This window comes from Rutidosis leptorrhynchoides, chromosome 1 (genome assembly GCF_046630445.1).
Source record: "Rutidosis leptorrhynchoides isolate AG116_Rl617_1_P2 chromosome 1, CSIRO_AGI_Rlap_v1, whole genome shotgun sequence".
Classification (NCBI taxonomy): Eukaryota; Viridiplantae; Streptophyta; class Magnoliopsida; order Asterales; family Asteraceae; genus Rutidosis; species Rutidosis leptorrhynchoides.
This window is the reverse complement of record NC_092333.1, coordinates 715,289,971-715,311,292: the sequence shown is the minus strand read 5'-3', so window position 1 is coordinate 715,311,292 and position 21,322 is coordinate 715,289,971. Positions and strand designations below refer to the sequence as shown.

At 31.9% G+C, this 21,322-nt stretch overlaps 2 protein-coding genes across 9 annotated transcripts; both read right to left on the bottom strand.

Moving 5' to 3' along the window:
* Positions 1–11,929: 11,929 nt before the first annotated feature.
* LOC139886241 (aconitate hydratase, cytoplasmic) lies at positions 11,930–15,644 on the bottom strand. 6 transcript variants are annotated; one of them, XR_011772346.1, is made up of 8 exons: positions 15,515–15,644; positions 14,976–15,112; positions 14,792–14,878; positions 13,645–13,766; positions 12,889–12,954; positions 12,587–12,664; positions 12,256–12,498; positions 11,930–12,114 (listed from the first exon to the last, which is right to left on the bottom strand). XR_011772346.1 is itself a non-coding variant. In XM_071869991.1 (7 exons), exons 5-7 carry the CDS (start codon positions 12,593–12,595, stop codon positions 12,043–12,045), a joined length of 324 nt encoding a protein of 107 aa, XP_071726092.1. In that variant the 5' UTR covers positions 12,596–12,664; positions 13,645–13,766; positions 14,792–14,878; positions 14,976–15,112; positions 15,515–15,644; the 3' UTR covers positions 11,930–12,042. The 6 variants fall into 6 exon arrangements, 5 of the variants coding, with proteins under 5 accessions (XP_071726092.1, XP_071726093.1, XP_071726090.1 ...); XM_071869991.1 differs by lacking the exon at positions 12,889–12,954; XM_071869992.1 differs by lacking the exon at positions 12,889–12,954 and having other exon boundaries at positions 14,850–14,878.
* Positions 15,645–15,675: 31 nt separating this feature from the next.
* On the bottom strand, positions 15,676–20,627 carry LOC139886240 (F-box protein At2g23160-like). Of its 3 annotated transcripts, XM_071869985.1 has the most exons (5): positions 20,412–20,627; positions 19,726–19,901; positions 17,843–19,239; positions 17,600–17,729; positions 15,676–15,768 (listed from the first exon to the last, which is right to left on the bottom strand). In XM_071869985.1, exons 2-3 carry the CDS (start codon positions 19,883–19,885, stop codon positions 17,858–17,860), a joined length of 1,542 nt encoding a protein of 513 aa, XP_071726086.1. In that variant the 5' UTR covers positions 19,886–19,901; positions 20,412–20,627; the 3' UTR covers positions 15,676–15,768; positions 17,600–17,729; positions 17,843–17,857. The 3 variants fall into 3 exon arrangements, with proteins under 3 accessions (XP_071726086.1, XP_071726085.1, XP_071726087.1); XM_071869984.1 differs by having other exon boundaries at positions 17,600–19,239; XM_071869986.1 differs by having other exon boundaries at positions 17,600–19,167.
* Positions 20,628–21,322: the final 695 nt, after the last annotated feature.

The following is a 21,322-nucleotide window of genomic DNA, read 5'->3' as shown; positions in this document are numbered from 1 at the left end:
CGAATCTGATTAAGCAAATCATCAACTATACTCTCAAAATCTCATAACAATATACATTCTTATATAGAAATCAAAACAACCATTCTCACCCAAATTTGATTACGCATTCTGATTTTGACAAATCAAAATCCAAGTCATGATTTAACAGAAGACATCACTCTTAGATTCCTACATCTTTCAAAGCTATACTTTGACTTCAAAACCGTGTTAGGACATCATATGTATATTAACGATTACAAACTGTGTTCAAACTTTCCGAAGTTTTCGAAGACACTTCAAACAATGAACAATCGAGATGATGATCCAATCACATGTTACCCACATTTATGTACCTAAAAAGCTCTCGAAGCCAAAGTCATAGTTCGACGCGTATCCGTGTCAGACCCTTTGGCATTTATTAGCTAAAATGACTTTTCAATTCCTTTTCAAAGTAGACAGTTTTGTCACAGCTCCAGCAAGTCAACTTCGACTTTTCAGTCGGACTAGTCTTATTATAACCTCGATAGATACGTTGCCCTTTCGTCATCGTTACTGGGGACCTTTCATATCTCGCCACCTTAGTAATAAACTTACCAACAACTTCAATTATCTTTGACTTTTCAAAAAATCATTATATTTATTGAAATCACATCATTTACTCATTCGCATCTTGTAACGAGAATTGTCATACGAATCATCAAAAAACAGTAACCAGTATTTTGAAATCTCGCAGCATGTCTACGCCAACAGTTATATGTGTACGTAAAACGTCTATCTCCTGGACTTACATACTTTGAATGTGAAGTTCTGAAAAATATTCTGAACTGCAAACTAGTTCTTGAAATGCTGACGAAGCATCAAAAACTGTAAACGATCTTAACAGTAAAAAGTTTAATGACAAAGAATAGTAAGGTGGTAAAGCTGAGAAAAAGAGAAGGTTTGGAACTGGAAAACGGATTGAACAGACTATGAAGGAGGCTGTGGACAAATCACAAAGACTAAATCTGCCTTCAAAGAATTCAAATGATTCAGTGCCTGCTAAAGTCATTAACGAATACCTTACTCTTTATTCTAAACCTTTACAGACAAATCTTCATCATCATCCATCAATATTAGAAATTCTAAGATATTATCATATCTTTCATTATAAATATCCGCGATATTTCTGAAGATATTTTCACAACTAATCTTATCTGAAGTCATTTATCTCTTTGCGCTATCAGTGTTACATCATATAAGAAACTATTAGTTTCTATATTCTATAAACTTTCGAGTTTAAATTATGAATGTTTTGAAGTAATGTTGGGAACTGAAGCATGAGTTAGTATAATATAATGACACTTGATCAACGTGATTATATTACAGTAAGTCATGCTGAGTTTCTAATGGGACATGATGATTCACAGACCATGCCGTCATCATGTTCCATGTTACACGACTCTTGTATTCTATTTAATCTCTAAAAATATCAAGAATATATTTTCTTGATGATTCGATCTTTTCAGGGTATTCTGGTAAATTAACAAATCAAGATCGTGCCATTACCATTTCCTTCTTAGAACATTAACTATGTTCATTTTGAAATTCATATCTGCGAATACTAGACCATTACAAACGTTGCTTAATCGCAAGAAGAAGAAACGAAAGGACAAAACTCCAAAATAGAAATTGGAGTATAAATCGCAGCAAATAGAAGGGAGCATTAACTTGGATGTCAATGATTATAGAAGACAAAAGCAGTGTCTTTGAAATATAAGGGAAGATATAAATCCCAACAACCACCCAAAAATTATAAACCGTATATATCGATGCATATAGCAATATAAAGACACAGAAGAACTAAAAACACTATAAAACCGAGAATATAGTAGAAGTAAATAGATTCTTCCGGAGGCAGATGAAAAAGAAGAATGACAGATATGAAAGTGAGGAGTATATCGAGAATCAGTACTGGATGAAGCATATTGACAAATACTTTAAAATATGAGTTGAGGGAGAAAGAATAGAAGGTGTAAGTTGTAAGGAAACGAAGGAGGTGGATTTATAGTGAAATACCCGACAGAGAAATCAAGATGGATTATCGTATTAATTCGAAGAGAATCATAATCTCCTTAATCACCGAAGCATCAAATCCAACATAGATTACAAAGATTTTCTTTAAATTCGGAGATCAATTGTGATGACGTCAAAAGATATGACGAATCACTATAATCTTATTTCCTTCATTTACGATAACTTCCCTCATACGCTTTGAGTAATCGAATTATTTTATCCATACTTCTTAGACATGATAAAACTTCATAATCGTCATAATAACATTCTCATTGTTAGCCATAACGACCTCTATCAAATTTCGGGGACGAAATTTCTTTAACGGGTAGGTACTGTGACGACCCGAAAATTTTTGACTAAATTTAAACTTTATCTTTATATTATTCTAACACGATAAGTAATGTTTGTTAAGTTAAATCTCAAGGATTTTAAACTATGTTTATACATTCATTTAAACCTCGACCAAATTCTAATGATTCACGAACCATTAAATGAACATATATGAATATGTATGTATATGTGTATATGTTATAAATTGAAAATGTCAACAAAGTATTTAAAAGTATAATGCTTTATATGAATGTATTTGTTTCAATATGATTATCGACGAAATTAAAAAAAAAATATATTAAATGATTGAATTATCAGAAACATTGAATTATGATTACAAGTCTCTGTTGAGAGGTCCACTATGATTTGAGAAATCTATTCCTCTTAACGATATTCGGAATAATTTGTAAAGCTATTTATAAATAAAAATAAAAAGTGTCATTTACGAAAGTTAGACAAAAGCTATTGGAGAATTGGTTTCCATAATATTCTATTAATCTATTTTCAAACGTACAAAAACGTTTTCAGTTTAAAAAGAACTTTATTATTAAAACGTATATAACTTTTATAAATATCTAGAATCACTTTTGACAACTCATTACTTAACCAGTATAATAAATATAACGATATTTATATTTTATTTCATTAAATATATATAACGATTTAAATTAATATTATATATATTTATACACGTATTATACATACATAGTTTTTATATTTTTACTATACTTTACCTTTACTTTACTTTACCTTTACTTTAACTTTAATAATTCACTTTAATAATTCATACTTTAATAATTCACTTTAATAATTCATACTTTAATAATTCACTTTAATAATTCATACTTTAATAATTCACTTTAATAATTCATACTTTAATAATTCACTTTAATAATTCAAAAATCTATTATAAATAGAATTCAATAGGTTTAATTATTTCATAGAAACTTGAAAATATGTTTCTCTAAACTCTATCAATCGATTTACATATATATATATATATATATATATATATATATATATATATATATATATATATATATATATATATATATATATATATATATATATATATATATATATATATATTGCTCTATATTATTTCAAGATATTATTAGTATACATAAAATATTACGACGGAGTGATGTCCGAGTGATTTCAAAATAGTTTTTTGAATGAGTCGAAGCTAAGGAAATTATGGGTTATAGCTATGGAGGTGATGGGTATGGTTCATGGGTATGCTCGTGAGGTCAATCTAGTTTTTATCATCTCCGTTGCGTCTACGTACTTTTCTGCAATATTGAATCTCAATATTGATACGTGAGCACTCATAACTTAACTTTTATATATCAATAGTGTATCCCTGACTAGTGCTCGAGTATATAGGATTCTGCATGCTTGTACATTCGATATTGTCCTTAGATAGGTTTGTTGAATCCTGAATTAGATACATATGCTACTGAGATAGGGTATATGATATGCATGTCATTGGAAAGCTAGCGAAAAATTAAGAACTTTTCATTTAGATATCGAATGGTTTCGATGAAAGGATTTGAAGTTATAGTCAACTGAATTTTAGTATTATTGTTAAAATGATTATTATTATTATCGTCGTTATTATTTTAATAGAAATATCATTGTTATTATAAAATATCATTATTACTATTATGTTAGTATTATCATTTTATCATAATAACATTTTTAGTAAATATAAATATTGTTATTTTTTTTATAGAATAATAATAATTATTATTACAAAATAATATAACTTTTACTTATTATTATTATGATCAATATTATTTTATCAAATAAATAGGGGATACAAAGATATTTTTCACCACGCGTAATATAATTACATTAATAATACTTACCACTATAGTTTTACGATATTAAGTGAACTTTATAAATTTTACTACTTAAGATATATAAAAGTATATTTTATCATATATAAACGTTAATATAAATTTTTATTAATAAATGACTTTTATTATTATAAAATCTAATAAATATATTTAAATATATAAAACGACCATAGCTAAGTTATATAATAAATACGTATAAATTTTAGAAGTCATTTTGGGTCAAGTTGACTTTTGCATATTAGTCTCGAGCATTAGGATTGTGGTACACTATGACTTGACCAAAAATTGTTAGACAAATATTGACCAACATATAAATATATATAATTAATATAGGTTCGTGAATCCGAGGCCAACCTTGCACTTGTTAAATGACGTTATATGTATTTTTACTACGAAATACAGTATGGTGAGTTTCATTTGCTCCCTTTTTAATTGCTTTTGCAATATATATTTTGGGCTGAGAATACATGCGCTGTTTTATAAATGTTTTACGAAATAGGCACAAGTACTAAAACTAATTCTATGTGGGTTTAAACCAGAAATATACCCTTAGCTTGGTAACATTAAACTACTTGTCTATGTACGGTAGGCGCGAATCCTAAAGATAGATCTATTGGGCCTGACAAACCCCATCCTGACTATGGGATGCTTTAGTACTTCGAGGTTATTTTAAACACACCTGATCTGGTGTACTTCAGAGGGTAAAACATGAACGTTAAGGCTTGTTACCGGGTGCCTACAACTTATAGAATACTTTTATACACTTGCGAGTGTACATATATTTATAAACAGAAATCTTGTGGTCTATTAATATATTGAAATGATTATTATGATAAACCTATGAACTCACCAACCTTTTGGTTGACACTTTAAAGCATGTTTATTCTCAGGTATTAAAGAAATCTTCCGCTGTGCATTAGCTCATTTTAAGGATATTACTTGGAGTCATTCATGGCATATTTTGAAAGACGTTGCATTTGAGTCATTGAGTTCATCAAGATTATTATTATGTCAATTATAGTTGGATGTATTATGAAATGGTGTGCATTCCGTCAACTTTCGTTGTAAAGAAAGTTTGTCTTTTAAAAACGAATGCAATGTTTGTAAAATGTATCATATAGAGGTCAAAATACCTCGCGATGTAATCAACTATTGTGAATCGTTTATAATGTATATGAACGGGTCCTTTCGCGTGTGGTCTATTAAAATAATGGAAATGATCGTTTATGATAAACTAATGAACTCACCAACCTTTTGGTTGACACTTTTAAGCATGTTTATTCTTAGGTATTAAGGAAATCTTCCGCTGTGCATTAGCTCATTTTAAAGATATTACTTGGAGTCATTCATGACATATTTCAAAAGATGTTGCATTCAAGTCGTTGAGTTCAATAAAGATCATTATTAAGTAAATGACAGATTAAGTCATCTATAGTTTGGATATATTATGAAATGGTATGATACCTGTTAACTTTCGATGTAATGAAAGGCTGTCTTTTAAAATCGAATGCAATGTTTGTAAAATGTATCATATAGAGGTTAAATACCTCGTGATGAATTCATATGTTATTGTATTCGTCCTTATGAATTAGGACAGGTCGTCTCACGAATACTCTTATTTGTCACCCACACACACGTTAGAATTTTTTTTTTTTAACATCATCTCCACATTGGGTATCCGGTGTGATTTGGAATAAACCTAGTGCTTAGGGCATACACCATTATTAACCACAACAGAATTCTTGAGAAAACCTCCACTCGATTTGACCCTGCGCCAACTATGACTCGGATCCAACTTAGAGCTTATACCATTAATGCTTTCGTGATAATTTAACGACTCACTTACTAAAAAAATTTATGTCATGTACTATTAATTTATTATTAATTTATGTATACTTAGAAAAATTCTTAATTATATAGTGAAAACTCTAAAGAACATTAATATAAGTGTATCAAGATTACTAAATTATATAGTTGGCCCTTATAAGTGTATCAAGATTACTGATTCGATCATTTAATGTTTTAAATTATTTTGACAGTCCTTTAACTAAAAACGTGTAACTTACTAACTTAGATAATCCCTTAATCTAATACTCTCTGTCCCATATCTATTGTCCAGTATTCCTTAATGTCTCAAATTAATTGTCCACTTTCATAAGTGAAAAAGAATAATGTGATAAATTTCTTTTGTGCCATTATTTTATACATAAAAAAATATATATAAAAAGTAAAGGGTAAAACTGAAAAGTTAACAGAAAAATACATGTGTCAGGTATATTTTCTTAAACTATGTATTTTTTATCTGAGGACAATAGATTTGGAACTGAGGAAGTAAATGTTTATAATTTATTAAATGAACCATCTATCAACAAGATTTTAAATAAAAGACAACCAGAAAAAAATTCGACCGTGTGTTGTTGCGGTTGTATTCAACGCGCGGCCGAATTTGAATATATGTTGTTCGGTACCTAATATATCTAATAGGTTGGGTTGTGTGTTGTACGTGTATGTATATGTATGAAATATAACCCGAAATATTTAGTGTTTTTTTAACGATGTCCGTTTCGCGTATAGTTAGTCCCGTTAGGTTCGTTAGATTTTTTCAAGTTGAACGGTGGTCTCGGAAAAATTTAACCCGCACCGAACGAGAAGATAGGGCCCGTTAAAAATTCGGGTGGAATTAGTTTCTTTTATTTTAATAAAATTATGTATTTACAATTTCTACCCTGAAAAAGTGTAAACTTGAGGGGTCGTTGTGTAAATTGAGTGAAACTTGAGAGACCGGTTGTAATGTGAATGTAAACTTAAAACGACATTCAAAAGTAACTAAAACTACAAATTCTGGGTTGGCTTTTAGTATGTAGGAGGTATATATATATATATATATATATATATATATATATATATATATATATATATATATATATATATAGTAGTGTGGATGCAAACTCAAAACGACATTCAAAAGTAACTAAAACTACAAATGCTGGGTTGGCTTTTAGTATGTAGGAGTATATATATATATATATATATATATATATATATATATATATATATATATATATATATATATAGTAGTGTGAATGCAAACTCAAAACGACATTCAAAAGTAACTAAAACTACAAATGCTGGGTTGGCTTTTAGTATGTAGGAGTAAAGCCAACCCAGAATTTGTAGTTTTAGTTACTTTTGAATGTCGTTTTGAGTTTGCATTCACACTACTATATATATATATATATATATATATATATATATATATATATATATATATATAGTAGTGTGGATGCAAACTCAAAACGACATTCAAAAGTAACTAAAACTACAAATGCTGGGTTGGCTTTTAGTATGTAGGAGTAAAGCCAACCCAGAATTTGTAGTTTTAGTTACTTTTGAATGTCGTTTTGAGTTTGCATTCACACTACTATATATATATATATATATATATATATATATATATATATATATATATATATATATATATATATATATATATATATATATATATATATATATATATATATATATATATATATATATATATATATATATATATATAGTAGTAGTGTGAATGCAAACTCAAAACGACATTCAAAAGTAACTAAAACTACAAATTCTGGGTTGGCTTTTAGGAGAGATATATATATTATATATAGTAGTGTGAATGCAAACTCAAAACGACATTCAAAAGTAACTAAAACTACAAATTCTGGGTTGGCTTTTAGGAGAGATATATATATATACATATATATATATACATACATATATATATATATATATATATATATATATATATATATATATATATATATATATATATATATATATATATATATATATATATATATATAGTGTGAATGCAAACTCAAAACGACATTTAAAAGTAACTAAAACTACAAATTCTGGGTTGGCTTTTAGTATGTAGGAGTAATAATAATAATAATAATAATATAGTCAACAATAAATTTTTAAATAAAGGACTATTAACATAATAGTCAATAAGTTTAAAAATAAAGGACTATCGAAATAATTGAAAATTTCAAAGGACCAATCAGTAGTTATAATATATCTACAAGGACCAACGAAGTAATTAATCCTTTAACAATATGATTAATATAAATACGATTTTGCTAAAGTTCTTATGGTTGTTAACACGCTTTGCTTTAATGTGTTATAAAAATAAAGAACCTCCATAATAAATTTAATATATAACTGATGTATATAATACATAAAACGTGTTAACAACAACCTTAGTGATTATAGTTGACAAAATCTACACAAATACAAATGAAAATTATGGTTTAATAATATATAATGTAACAAATACCAATCTTAAAAAAGAAAATTTTATAAGTACAAAAATTTCAAAACCCAGTATCCACCCTACAAGTTTGTGCATTTCCTGCATTTTTATCGATATTATTATTTAACTAGTAATAAGAAGTAATGAACGAGTCACAATAACACTGTATATACTAAAAACCATGAGGTTTTTGGTCGTTTCCTCAAGCAAAAAACGAAAACAGTAAGTACCCCTTTTCACACTAGGATTTTGCATTTTCCCCCCTCAACTAGAACCAACTTACAAAAATTACACTAAACTTCAGGGGGTTAAACCGTTAATTCTTTCAATTAAAATAAAAACTCCACCCAACCACTTCGACAGCCCGTATCTTCCTCCTCGCTCCGAGTTAAATTTCACCGACCACACCGTTAAACCCGAAATATTTTATGAACAAAACGAAACTAACTGTGTTCGAAACGGAAACTTTTTCAAAAACGCTAAACACAACGACAACTCGTATCTTCCCGCTCGCCGCGAGTTAAATTTTTCCGACAACGCCGTCAGACTCGAAATAATTTTACGAACAAAAAGATACTACCTACGTTCGAAACGGACACTTTTTAAAAAACGCTAAACACAACGACAGCCTGTATCTTCCTGTTCGCCGCGAGTTATATTTTGTCGCCAGCACCGTTAGGCTCGAAATAATTTTATCAACAAAATGAAACTAACTACGTTCGAACCGGACAGATTTTAAAAAACACTAAATACGACGACACCAACAACGACGCATAACACATGGACCATTTTCCCTTCTGTAAATAAAACTGCTTTAAATATGAATACGCCGGCCGAAATCCCCCGCCGCATCGCGCGGGCCGGTCTACACTAGTTCATAACCAATTGTCAATCAAGGTTAGGACCACCCTATGTTCTACTTAATTGCTATCATGATAGTCCATGTTGATTTTTTTTTTTTGGGCTAAAAAAACGTAATAATATATAACGGATCCGAAGATCAACAAGTACAACCGATACAATAAGAAATCTAAACCTAGGCAAAAACAAACGACTAAAAATCGAGACCTAAAGCAAACGGTCCCAGCAATAGGGTAGAAAACGCACTTCGCTTAGGAAACAAACAAGTCTACAACATGCCAAACAAAGGAAATCTAACGACCGATTGCACTAAAAATAAAGAAAAATAACGACGATGACCTTCGGGAGAACGCCGACCGCCACCGCATCAACCAGAACATTACCAACAGCAACCAAGCTTCAGGAACCGTCACGAAGTGATCCAAACCTGCAAAAAAACGGGAACAAACTCTAGATCTAAAACCAGATCTCCAACAGGGAGATCGTCGCATGGCATATACCCGAAGACGCACCGGAAAGGAAAGGATACTGGACAAACCCACGACAACGAGAACAATCATCCGGAGAAATAAGCACGTCGATCGCCACCTCCGCCCGACCCAAACAGCAGCGAGCAGCTACCACCAACAGGGTGGCAAGCCAACTAACCGGCAGTGAATACACAAGAAGCGGAGGTGTAGGAAAGCCATCATACGAACGTTGCAAGCGTTGGTTACCACCAACGGGATTGTACAACTACCGGCCGCTACAGACGCAAGAACACCGGCGACTCACCCACCAGAAAACGCAAAGAGAAGGAACGAGGCTGCCGGAAATATAACGGAGAAAGGAAGAAAACCGGCTACAAGCAAGTAAACCGAGAAAACCCAACAACCAGTCATCAGAACGGCGGCGTGGATGAGGAAACCATCGTAAACCCACATATAACCAGAAATCAAAAAAGGACGAAAGAAAAACGAACCACCGGCCAGATACCGGTGGCCGGAGAGGGCCTCAAACCCTGAAGATGCAAACCAGCGAGATGAAGGTGAAGCAGCAGCGATGGAGAAGACGAAGGAGAGCAAGCAGCGGCGGCCAAAATGATCCAAACTCTAGATCTGAAAAAATAAAAGAAAAAGAGAGAGAGAAAATGTCTGTTAATTTATGAAAAACAAGTTGAAATGTGTATAATGTGTATGTAAGAATAGAATTATTGATGGAAAAGATATGATGGAAATCATTTATACGAGTCATTAACTCTTCAATTAATTGATTAATATATAAGGAAATTTGTTAAAGTTCTTTGAGTTGTGGTTAATACGGTTTAATGTGTTGTACAAATCAAAAACCACCATATCAAAATTTAATATATAACCATTGTGTATAACACAACCCTAAAGATTGTAGTTAACAATATCCACACAAATCTATATCTATCTATCTTCTATATCAATATCAATATCAATATATAATAATAAAGTATTTTCAAAAAAGTTTAAATAGAGGAGAAGTGATCATTAGATTACGAACCAACTTTCAATATCATTCATTGAATTAAGTGATCACTCAACAATTATCTCTCTCCTTAAATTCAATTGTTGACTTACCAGAATACCCAATCCCTTTCAAAAAACACAATAACCTACCACTTAATCACTACCACTTAATCACTCACTGGAACCTAAATCACTTTGAAAAACATTCATGACTGAAATAAACATTTGATTGACGGTATCTGCAAACATTCAATTCAATTAAATCAACGAACACACCGGGTAAATGATATTCTCCCCATTATCAGGAAAACACTCTCTCTTTCTCTGTAATTACTATGCCAGACCCTTTAAACAAAAAAACTATTAATTTTCCAATATTAATCGTTATTTCGTCTGTTGTCGATACTAGAACCTTATATCTAGCGGAATACGAGATCTTTCCAACATCTAGATCCATGGTAAGTATGCGACATAATTATAATGAAGCTAATAAAGTTGATTTAGTGGGCGTTATATTACAGAACTTCAATATATCACGGAGACTGCACAATCTAAGCTCAACGAAAAATTACGAAATATCATCTCGTATTTCCTCGTATCAACAGAGGTTCAGATACACATCTACATAACTGAGGGAAATATCAGCCTGACATCAGTAGCAGGATTAGAGTATTATTACAAAAAAAAAAAAAAAAAAAAATGGCTGCCACAATTGCAGACCTAATTGGACGTCTGCAAAAAGACTAATCTGACCAACGAGCTTATAGCTCAGTGGTACCCGATGCCTTTGATCCCTGGGCCCACAGTGGGGGAAGCTTTGATCCGAAGAAAGGCGCAAGTTCGATTCTCAGTCTGGGCGCCCCGCATGGAATTATTTCTCCCTCCGGGGGGAAATTTGTGAAGTGTTTCGGGGGTCTAGCTAGCTGGGGTAAAAATCGCCTTGCCGTCACTGTGGTACCTGGGAGGAGGTACTTTGCCGGCACAGGTCTCTTTCGGGGTGGGATTGGTGGGTGCTACGGCACACAGGGTTAGCGTGTCCCTGCCAACTTACACGTTTTGATCCGAAAAAGACTAATCTGAAAATTTCATACCCTTGATGTAAAAATCATACACATGGAGGAAAAACAGTTTATTTTTCTATTGCTCAAATTGTACAATTTAATAAAGCTCTCCGAAACCGACATCATTTTTGTGCTGATAGTTGTCTGATAACATATGGAAGAATGCCGCCATGATCGAAATACTCCAATTCCACCTGTTTAAAGCAAAATATATATCGAAGGTTATAGGCATATGGTGAGACAAAGTATATGAAGTATATATCATGGATATATACTTGGCAACATTAAAGACACTTGACCATTACCTTTATATACTTGATGAAGAGGGGACGTACCTCAGTGTCAAATCGGGCGACACACGTGAAAGATTTTCCAGTATCGGTTTTGACGGTGACATCCTGGCCGGGTCGAATCTCACTGATGTTGGTTGGAAGGTCAATGGTATATCGTTCATGACCAGTTAACTGTAGTGTATCCGCATCTTCACCGGCTTTAAAACAAAGGGGTATAATTCCCATACCTACCAAGTTACTGCGATGGATCCTCTCAAAACTTTTTGCAATAACCGCTTTAACCCCCTGTGGTATATTACTATTATTATAACCATCAGAAAAAATGTTAAGCAAAAAAAGGTTAAAGGGTATAATAGTAAATATCCCAACATACCAATAACATAGGACCCTTGGCAGCCCAATCCCTTGAACTTCCACTTCCATACTCTGCTCCAGCCAACACAATTGTATCCTGAAAACGGGAGGTCCCACAGCTTGGGTAAACAGTCAAAACATGCACTTTTTTATAAGGCTTACTTGTGTCAGGTTAGGTTGATCCAAAACACTTATTTTACATAATACTAGATTATTTATAATATTTAGACCAACAAGTATGACTACAAAATTAAATAATCTACTTAGCAAGTAAATAATTAGATGGTTTTCTGATATATGAGCAAATGGACGATTTTTCACCCGTTTAACCCATTAGATCATTCCAGATGGGATTTCCTTCGCTGATGGATTTATAAGTACAACATCCTGCACCAATCACATTTACAGGTTATAAGTTGCTACGTATAACATAACATTAGATAACCGGCATTTGATGGATGAAGCAGTTTTGAACCATTTACCTATAAATGGGGCAAATTGGGTTAAGCTTAATCATAATAATGTAAGATGGGTTTAGCTGAAGGATTTAACTAAGTGGGTCAAACAAGTAGGAAGACATTCAAAGTGTATTCCAATGTATAAAACCTTCTAAGTCATTTTAATAGAAAAAGGTAATTAGTTTTATAACAAACAACATAGCTTTGGCAAACACATTTATTATTTAGTACAACCAAAGGAGGGGATGCAAGATAGTTTGCTCTTATCAATGCATGAATACGCCCCTCAAAGTTTCGGTTCCCAGATAGATAGAAGGTCGTATACACATTCACTATATGCATAGCACAACAGTGAGAAGTAAGTGACGTTCACAACCATAGATGGCAAAAAGGGTAGGTTATATATCTGGCTAGGTAAAGATAAAATCAGGTTCAGGTCAAAATGGATACTTTTGTTCAGTTAGATTTAGAAGCAGGTCGAGTTGGCCGATAATATTTTTTTAGAAGCAGGTTGAGTTAAAATATAATAGATAGATGCTAAAACCTGATAAGTTAAAATATACAATGTAATGACATTTCCTGATGAGCAATTATGATTCACGATAATAAAGTCATATACCTGACGAACAATATTAGAAACACAAATCTCTCATTGTTTCTCTGAAAATTAAGTTCCAATCCATATTAGCTTTCACAGCATTTTCAGATCTAGCAACATCAACTTGAATCCACAAGATCCTCCTGCACCACAATTTCAAAAAGAGAAAAACTCAGAATGTATTGCATTCCAACAAAGCACGGATATAATAAAAATTAGCATAATGCTCATAGTCCGTATGCATTAACTTGTTTTAAATAGTAAAGTCATAACATAAATAATAATTGGTCAAATGGCCAAAAAAGGTAAACTAAATTACCCAATTTGACAATTAAGGTAACCCCAATTTGCCTAAGCCCAAAAAGGATTTCAATTTTATTTTTGCACAATAAAAGGATTACGTGTTCAAAAATTTTAAGAATTGGGGTAATCTTCGTCAAATTCATTAACGATCGTTAGTCAAAAATACACAATTGGTCCCTGAAGTTTGTTAAAAAATTGCACTAAAAGTCCTCTTCAGATCTTCATCTTCATAGATGATCTTCGACACAAATTCAGCTCATAAACACGATCCTCATACAAAACCTAATGTTCGTGATCATTCATAACAGATTAACAGGTTCAAATTCACAGAGATTGAGATCGTGTTCTTCCTTCATCGACTTTTCAAACCTAATTTTAACCGGTGTCGGTGTTGTGAACTTCGGATTCGTTGTCGAAAAAGAAGTATTACCGGTCAAAACTATGCTATCTGGGTTTAATTTAAAGAAGAAATTATAAAAAGATGAGAATTTTTACATGGATGCGTGTTGAACATATCTAGCGTTTGTGATATTCACTTAGTTGCAATTCATATTTGGCACATTTACAGCAATTAATATTTGGCACATTACAGTGATTTAATATTTATGGGTTTTGAAGATGCATTGGTTTTGAAGATGGTTATGGGTTTTGAAGATGGTTTTGCAGATGATGATGAAGATAATGAAAAGGACTTTTTGTGCAATCTTTTAACAAACTTCAGGGACCAATTGTGTCATTTTGACTGACGATGATTAATGAATTTGACGATGTTACCTTTTCTCCGAAGTTTTTAAAATTAAAATCCTTTACGGGCATTAGCGAATTGGAGGTTACCTTGATTGTCAAATTTGACAATATAGGTTACCTTTTCGGGTCATTTGCCCATAATAATTCACTAACGAAAGGTATAACAAAATGCCTACCAACAGCAACAGGGTACACCAGTAAAATCCTAAACAATAAAGAAACATTACAACACAACTTCACTAAAAAATCATGAAATGCATGTGTTTATAGTGCATGTGAGATTGAAACCAAAAAATAGATACCTGCAAGAGAACATGAGTGGGCTTAAATGGAATTTCAACCTGCTGTGGTGCACTCTTCTCTCAATCAATGATCTTCTCAACATCTTCCTTTGTGACTTGGATAGCCGATTCGAGAAGAATCCTAATTTACTTATAGACTGTACTCAAATAGAATAAATCGGCTTATAACTTCGGAATTGTATAAACAGGAAAAAGATGATTCGGATGTTATATGAATATTAACACTAAACTGATATTTTTCATTAACTTAAGTGTCACTACTAGCTCACAGTAATACAAGCATGTCTAAAACAGGTCTAACTTATCTGACTTCATAATCCTGCGTGTCATATAATAAGCTACTATCATTCATATCATCAGAATTCATAATTCTTTATAATTTCATAAATCCGAAACTAAATTTTGGGTCAAACATGTTACGCAAGCGTGGACACTACTAAAATTAGAAAGAAAAATAATAAAAATAAATAACATAACATATATCCAAAATAGAATCAGTGAATATAAATATATAACGTATAAGAGATGAAGCAAATGACCTTTAGTAGAGAGACTACGGTGAAAACGATCTAAGAAGACAACAAAGCCGGTGACTTATAATCAACACCGTGACTCCACTCCATCGATCCTTATTATTTTTTGAGTTCAGTTGCAAGTATAAGTATGTCCAAACCATAATTATAAGCAAACACAAGTTATCATATATATATATATATATATATATATATATATATATATATATATATATGCACACGTTGCAGTGGTTACACCAGAAGCACCTTGTTCGGAAGTCCTGCATGATGAAATCAAGAAGAGACTTTCCAGTTAAAACCCCTTTGAATTTAAAAGATGAGATTTACCTAACAAATGTTCATAATTTGAATAACCAATGCACCACAGCAATATATATATATATATATATATATATATATATATATATATATATATATATATATATATATATATATATATATATATATATATATATATAGGGGCAGGATCAATGGGGAAGTAACCAATCGGGGGGAAGCATAATTTTTTTTTCTTTTCGTTTTTTGAAAAAACTTTGTTCACGAACATTATAGATTTGATGAAAATAAGAACATTTAGAAAAGACACTTCGTGATGAATGTTATTATTTTGGCGGGAAAACGATCGACAAAAATAACATTCAAGATAATATGTTCGTGAAGAATGTTAACGTTTTTTTTCTTCATGTTTTGTGAAGTAAAATTTAGCCCGATTTAGAGTTTAGTCCATAAACCCAAAACACCAAACCCTAAACCCTAATCTCTAAACCGTTCGTGTTAAAAACTCAATCTAAATCCTAAATCTAAACACTAAATCTAAACCCTAAACCCTAAATTTCTAAACCCTAATATCTAAACCCTATAAACCCTAATATCTAAACCCTATAAACCCTAATATCTAAACCCTAATGTCTAAAACCTCAACATATGCTCGAAAAACACGATAATTGTTATATATTACTTCTTCGAGCGTTTTTCCGCCAAAATAATAACATTCATCACGAAGTGTCTTTTCTAAATGTTCTTATTTTCATCCAATCTATAATGTTCGTGAACAAAGTTTTTTCAAAAAACGAAAAAGAAAAAAAATTTGCTTCCCCCCGCTTCCCCCCCGATTTGTTACTTCCCTCTTGATCCTATGTATATATATGTACCTATATATGTGTATATGTATATATATAGGTATATATGTATATATATGCATATATATATATATATATATATATATATATATATATATATATATATATTATATATATGCACATATATATGTACATATATATGCACATATATATGTGTGTATATATATATATATATATATATATATATATATATATATATATATATATATATATAGGGGCAAGATCAATGGGGAAGTAACCAATCGGGGGGAAGCGGGGGGAGTTAAATTTTTTTTTCTTCGTTTTTTTTTGGAATTTTTTTTCAGGCATCAAGATCACACGAAAATATGAACATTTAAAAAAGACACTTCGTGATGAATAAAAATATTTATCACAAAGTGTCTTTATTACAAAGTGTCTTTATTAAATGTTCATATTTTCATCCAATCTATAATGTTCGTGAACAAAGTTTTTTCAAAAAACGAAAAAAAAAAATTTTTGCTTCCCCCCGCTTCCCCGATTGGTTACTTCCCCCTTGATCCTACCAATATATATATATATATATATATATATATATATATATATATATATATATATATATATATATATATATATATATATATATATATATATATGGACCCAAAACCACACAATCCAACTTTATCCAAATTCGGATTCTAAAGATTAAAATTCAGTTTCCTTGTTTAAGCTTTTTGCGTTGAGTATCCGGTATAATCTTACTCTAGCTAATAGGAAGTATTTTTTTTTTTTTTTTTTTTTTTTTAAACAGAAAAAGTTGCATTGGTTATAAAAACAAAACATTTACAAGTATAGATCTTGATGTAGAACAATACCTTAACCATCAAAACAACATTTGTCTGGCACTTAAAGACACTTTTTATGATTCTTATACAAGAAAAATAATAATAATATAAAAAGAAGTATAGTTAGGTTTTTTGTTTCGAATACTTACTGAGGTAATCTGAGCAACCTGGTGAACCGACTCGAATGGGTTGTCCCCTTCTTGGATACAAACTTCACTTAGACTCCCTAATCGCACTTCATATCTATCATCAAGAAGTATGCTGCTAGCTTGCACATCTCTTTATTTAATTTAACAAAACATAATGACAACCATTCAAAACAAACATCACAAGTTTTGGTGATAAATAATAAAGTTTACTCTATAAATTATTTGCATAATATAGTTTTCTACTTGGTAGATAAGCGATCATATGTTGATTGAACGGCGGAGGATCGAAGAAAACGTAGCTTGATACAGTCGAATATCTGTTGTAATTGAATAACCCCAATAATTAAAGTTGATTTCATGCAAAACGCCCTGTTTTAAGCGGTAAATGTACAAGCGTTTCCGACAACCATCTGTTATTAATAAGTCGCATGCATCCTTATTCCAGTAGCCTATAACCTTTATAAACGTATCATGACGAAGAGGCGGTTTTTTATCCAACCGGCAATGGAGGACCCAACATTTTGTTTTATGATTCAATAACCACACCTCTATGGAGGACGTGTGCCTCGTGCTGATATCATCATCATACACAACTCCAACTTGACCATCTAGATCAACCAAACGCTCCGTACATCTATTATGAATACGTGTATTATAAGCAGGAGGATCTATCAACCCAAATTCCTCTTTCGTCATGTCAAAACATATTACTTTCCTTAGAGCATCAAGCGGCCAATATTTAAGTGAATGACTAACCAACCAGTGCAAACATCCATTAGCAAATACAGCTTCACCACTTATGGGATACGCTGGAACTGCAGGTATCTCCCGCCATGATGATAATGATGAGTTGGCGGTGGCACCCAATACAACATCATGTACCATGGTGCATAAATCCTCCTTCACCACATCATCATGACGATGATACGACCCAATCTTCTTTTGTTGATTTCGAAGCACAACACACACCATTTTGTAAGTATTGGTAGAAGCATCATAACCAAGCCCACTTGACTCGCGTTCTTCAAACACTGATATATTACATGACCAAATTTTGATGGGTGGCAGCTTATAACATACTTTCTTTAAAGGATTGATCACAAGTAAAACGGTGGTGCCATCGTCAACGTTGTTGTCTTGTGATGAAAATATCAGACCCTTGCAGGAACCTAGAATTATTTCTCCTTCTACTAAATATCTACAACCCCAGTCTTTACAGACAAACTCCATATACGGTGGTGTTCGTGGATTCTTTTTTGTTGTGATCACCACCTCTTCATGACTAGTTGCACCAGATTTTTCTTCTTCTTCTTCTTTAGTTACCAACATAGTGAGTGATGCAGATGCAGATGCATACGCATACGGATATCGATCTAACTCGAATATCATGAGCATCGTGGGATCATCTTTCATATCAGCTCGTTTGGCATTATGCATGATGATTTCAAAGTACGGATCGTTAATATACTTGCACCATACCTTGCTTACACATTGAAAACGAGCCAAAGATTTTATAGGCATTCTAGACAGGATGTTGTATACGATGTCAACCGGCAACTCATCACCACCTGTAATTGTCATCGATATAGCACGGGTTGGGTTTTTTTGTTTTTTATGATGATGATAAATAGAAAACCCCCCTGCAACGCAATGCAATGCAATGCAATGCAATACGTTAGAAAATTGGTTTTATTTTTTGAATTCACGAATCTATTGAATTGAATACTACAAGGGCGGTGGTGAATAAAGTAGAGGTGCTGCTTAAGAAGCATTACACATTCACACTGGGCTGGCTACTGTTGCAACAACATCGTAGTGGTCAGTGCATATACATACATACCTTTTTCACCACCATATGTTTTTTTTTTAATTATATAAAGAAAAAGGGAAGATATAATATGATCAGAAAAAAAAGAAAAAGGCAAGATATTGTATGTGTGTGTATTTCGAAAGAGATTAATAATTAATTAAGCTAACCTTCCCGTTTTGGATACCCGAGCTGTTTCAACAAATCAAACAGTTCATATATAATACCCACTTTACTTCATATCACGTTTCACATTTATTTAGTATGATAAAGCCACAAACTTTAAACACAAAAACATACTTGTATATAAATTTCTCACCTGAAGTTTCCATCTTTTTCGTAGGGTTTTGGATATCGGTATTCTCCAGGGGATTGTGATTGTGGCGAGATTTTGCCTCTTTTACTTTTCTTCTTTTGTAAACGTTGTTGCAACAACGAACGATGGCAGTGTCAGATACGATGGGGCTTGCTTGTTCCATGTGGTGATGATGAAATCTGTGCAAGGCATAAGCCAAAGATCACAAACGAAACGAGGTACACACCATCAATCAAGCGTATATAAAAGAAACAGTAACAACTTTATCAATAACAACCACCAATTACTAATACCAATTAGAGTGATTATGAAGTTTCATAAACATAAAGTTAATCTACAAAATCAAAACATTACAATCAAATTATCAGAAAATTCGAATTCTCATATAAAAATCAGCAATCAAATCATCATAACATAAATATCAAATGATCAATTAATAAAACATATAGAGTGATTATGATCTTAGTCACCAGCGAATCAAACCCTGCTACTTGTGAATCGTTCTAGGTTTCAGAATCAAGAGGTCTAATTATTACTTCAGTTGTTTTACGCAACTCGATTCCTCTGGTGTAATGCGAACGAAGGCTGAAGATGTTGGCACGAATTGGGGTTCTGCTTAACGTCTGAGCCCTAATATTTGGTGATGAAGGATTAAATTAATAAAACATATAGAGTGATTATGAACTTACACTTAAATCGAGTGTAAACTTCTTTAGTCACCAGCGAATCAAACCCTGCTACTTGTGAATCGTTCTAGGTTTCAGAATCAAGAGGTCTAATTATTACTTCAGTTGTTTTACGCAACTCGATTCCTCTGGTGTAATGCGAACGAGGGCTGAAGGTGTTAGTACGAATTGGGGTTCTGCTTAACGTCTGAGCCCTAATATTTATTTGGTGATGACGGATTAAATTAAATTGGGTTTTAACAGAAACCTAAGCGATTTCTAATTCGGTTTTTGCCTTTTATCACCGAATTTCAAATTCAAATATATTTTTATTTTTGAGCCAATTTTATATTTTCCCCTCATAAATTTATAAATTACATATATCACCACTATTTTTAATTTCTAAATATATTTTTAATGGGAAATGATTCTCACACACCACTTTTTGATCTCTATACACTTTTGTCTCATAGGTTGACAGTTATGTCCCTAGAAAGTTGAACTTATATTATTATTATTATAAATATAATCAAGGGTAGATTAGGTAATTAGGTGTACATGGACCAAAATGTAGTGTGTGAGAATCATATCCCATTTTTAATAGATGCATCACTATTTTAATACTATCTTCTTAAAATACCCTCAAATAAATTAATATAAAACATCATTAAAGGGTATTTTAGTAAACTTACGTGGATCTATCAAAAAATGATTTTGTAAATATCACTATTCTTTTGGTATCGATCGGTTTCGGTTCGGTTTTACATTTAAAGTAAAAATAACGAGGTAATTGAACCGAATAAACCTAAAAATCGAAAGCTAAACCGATGAACACCCTAATTACTAATTATTGTACGAATTTGGTTAGATTAACTGGGTCGTAAAATTGTTACGAAGTCTTTACTTTTCGATAAACAAGCGTAAATAATGAAAGG

What these genes read in the sequence shown, in the direction of transcription:
- LOC139886241 (XM_071869991.1), bottom strand. An exon ending in TCGCCCGATTTGACACTGAG is followed by an intron (nt 12,115 to 12,255) that starts GTACGTCCCCTC and finishes TGCTTTAAACAG; the next exon opens with GTGGAATTGGAGTATTTCGA.
- LOC139886240 (XM_071869984.1), bottom strand. Translation starts at nt 19,885, where the DNA reads ATGGAACAAGCAAGCCCCATCGTATCTGACACTGCCATCGTTCGTTGT. An exon ending in GAAAAAGATGGAAACTTCAG is followed by an intron (nt 19,240 to 19,725) that starts GTGAGAAATTTA and finishes ATTGCGTTGCAG; the next exon opens with GGGGGTTTTCTATTTATCAT.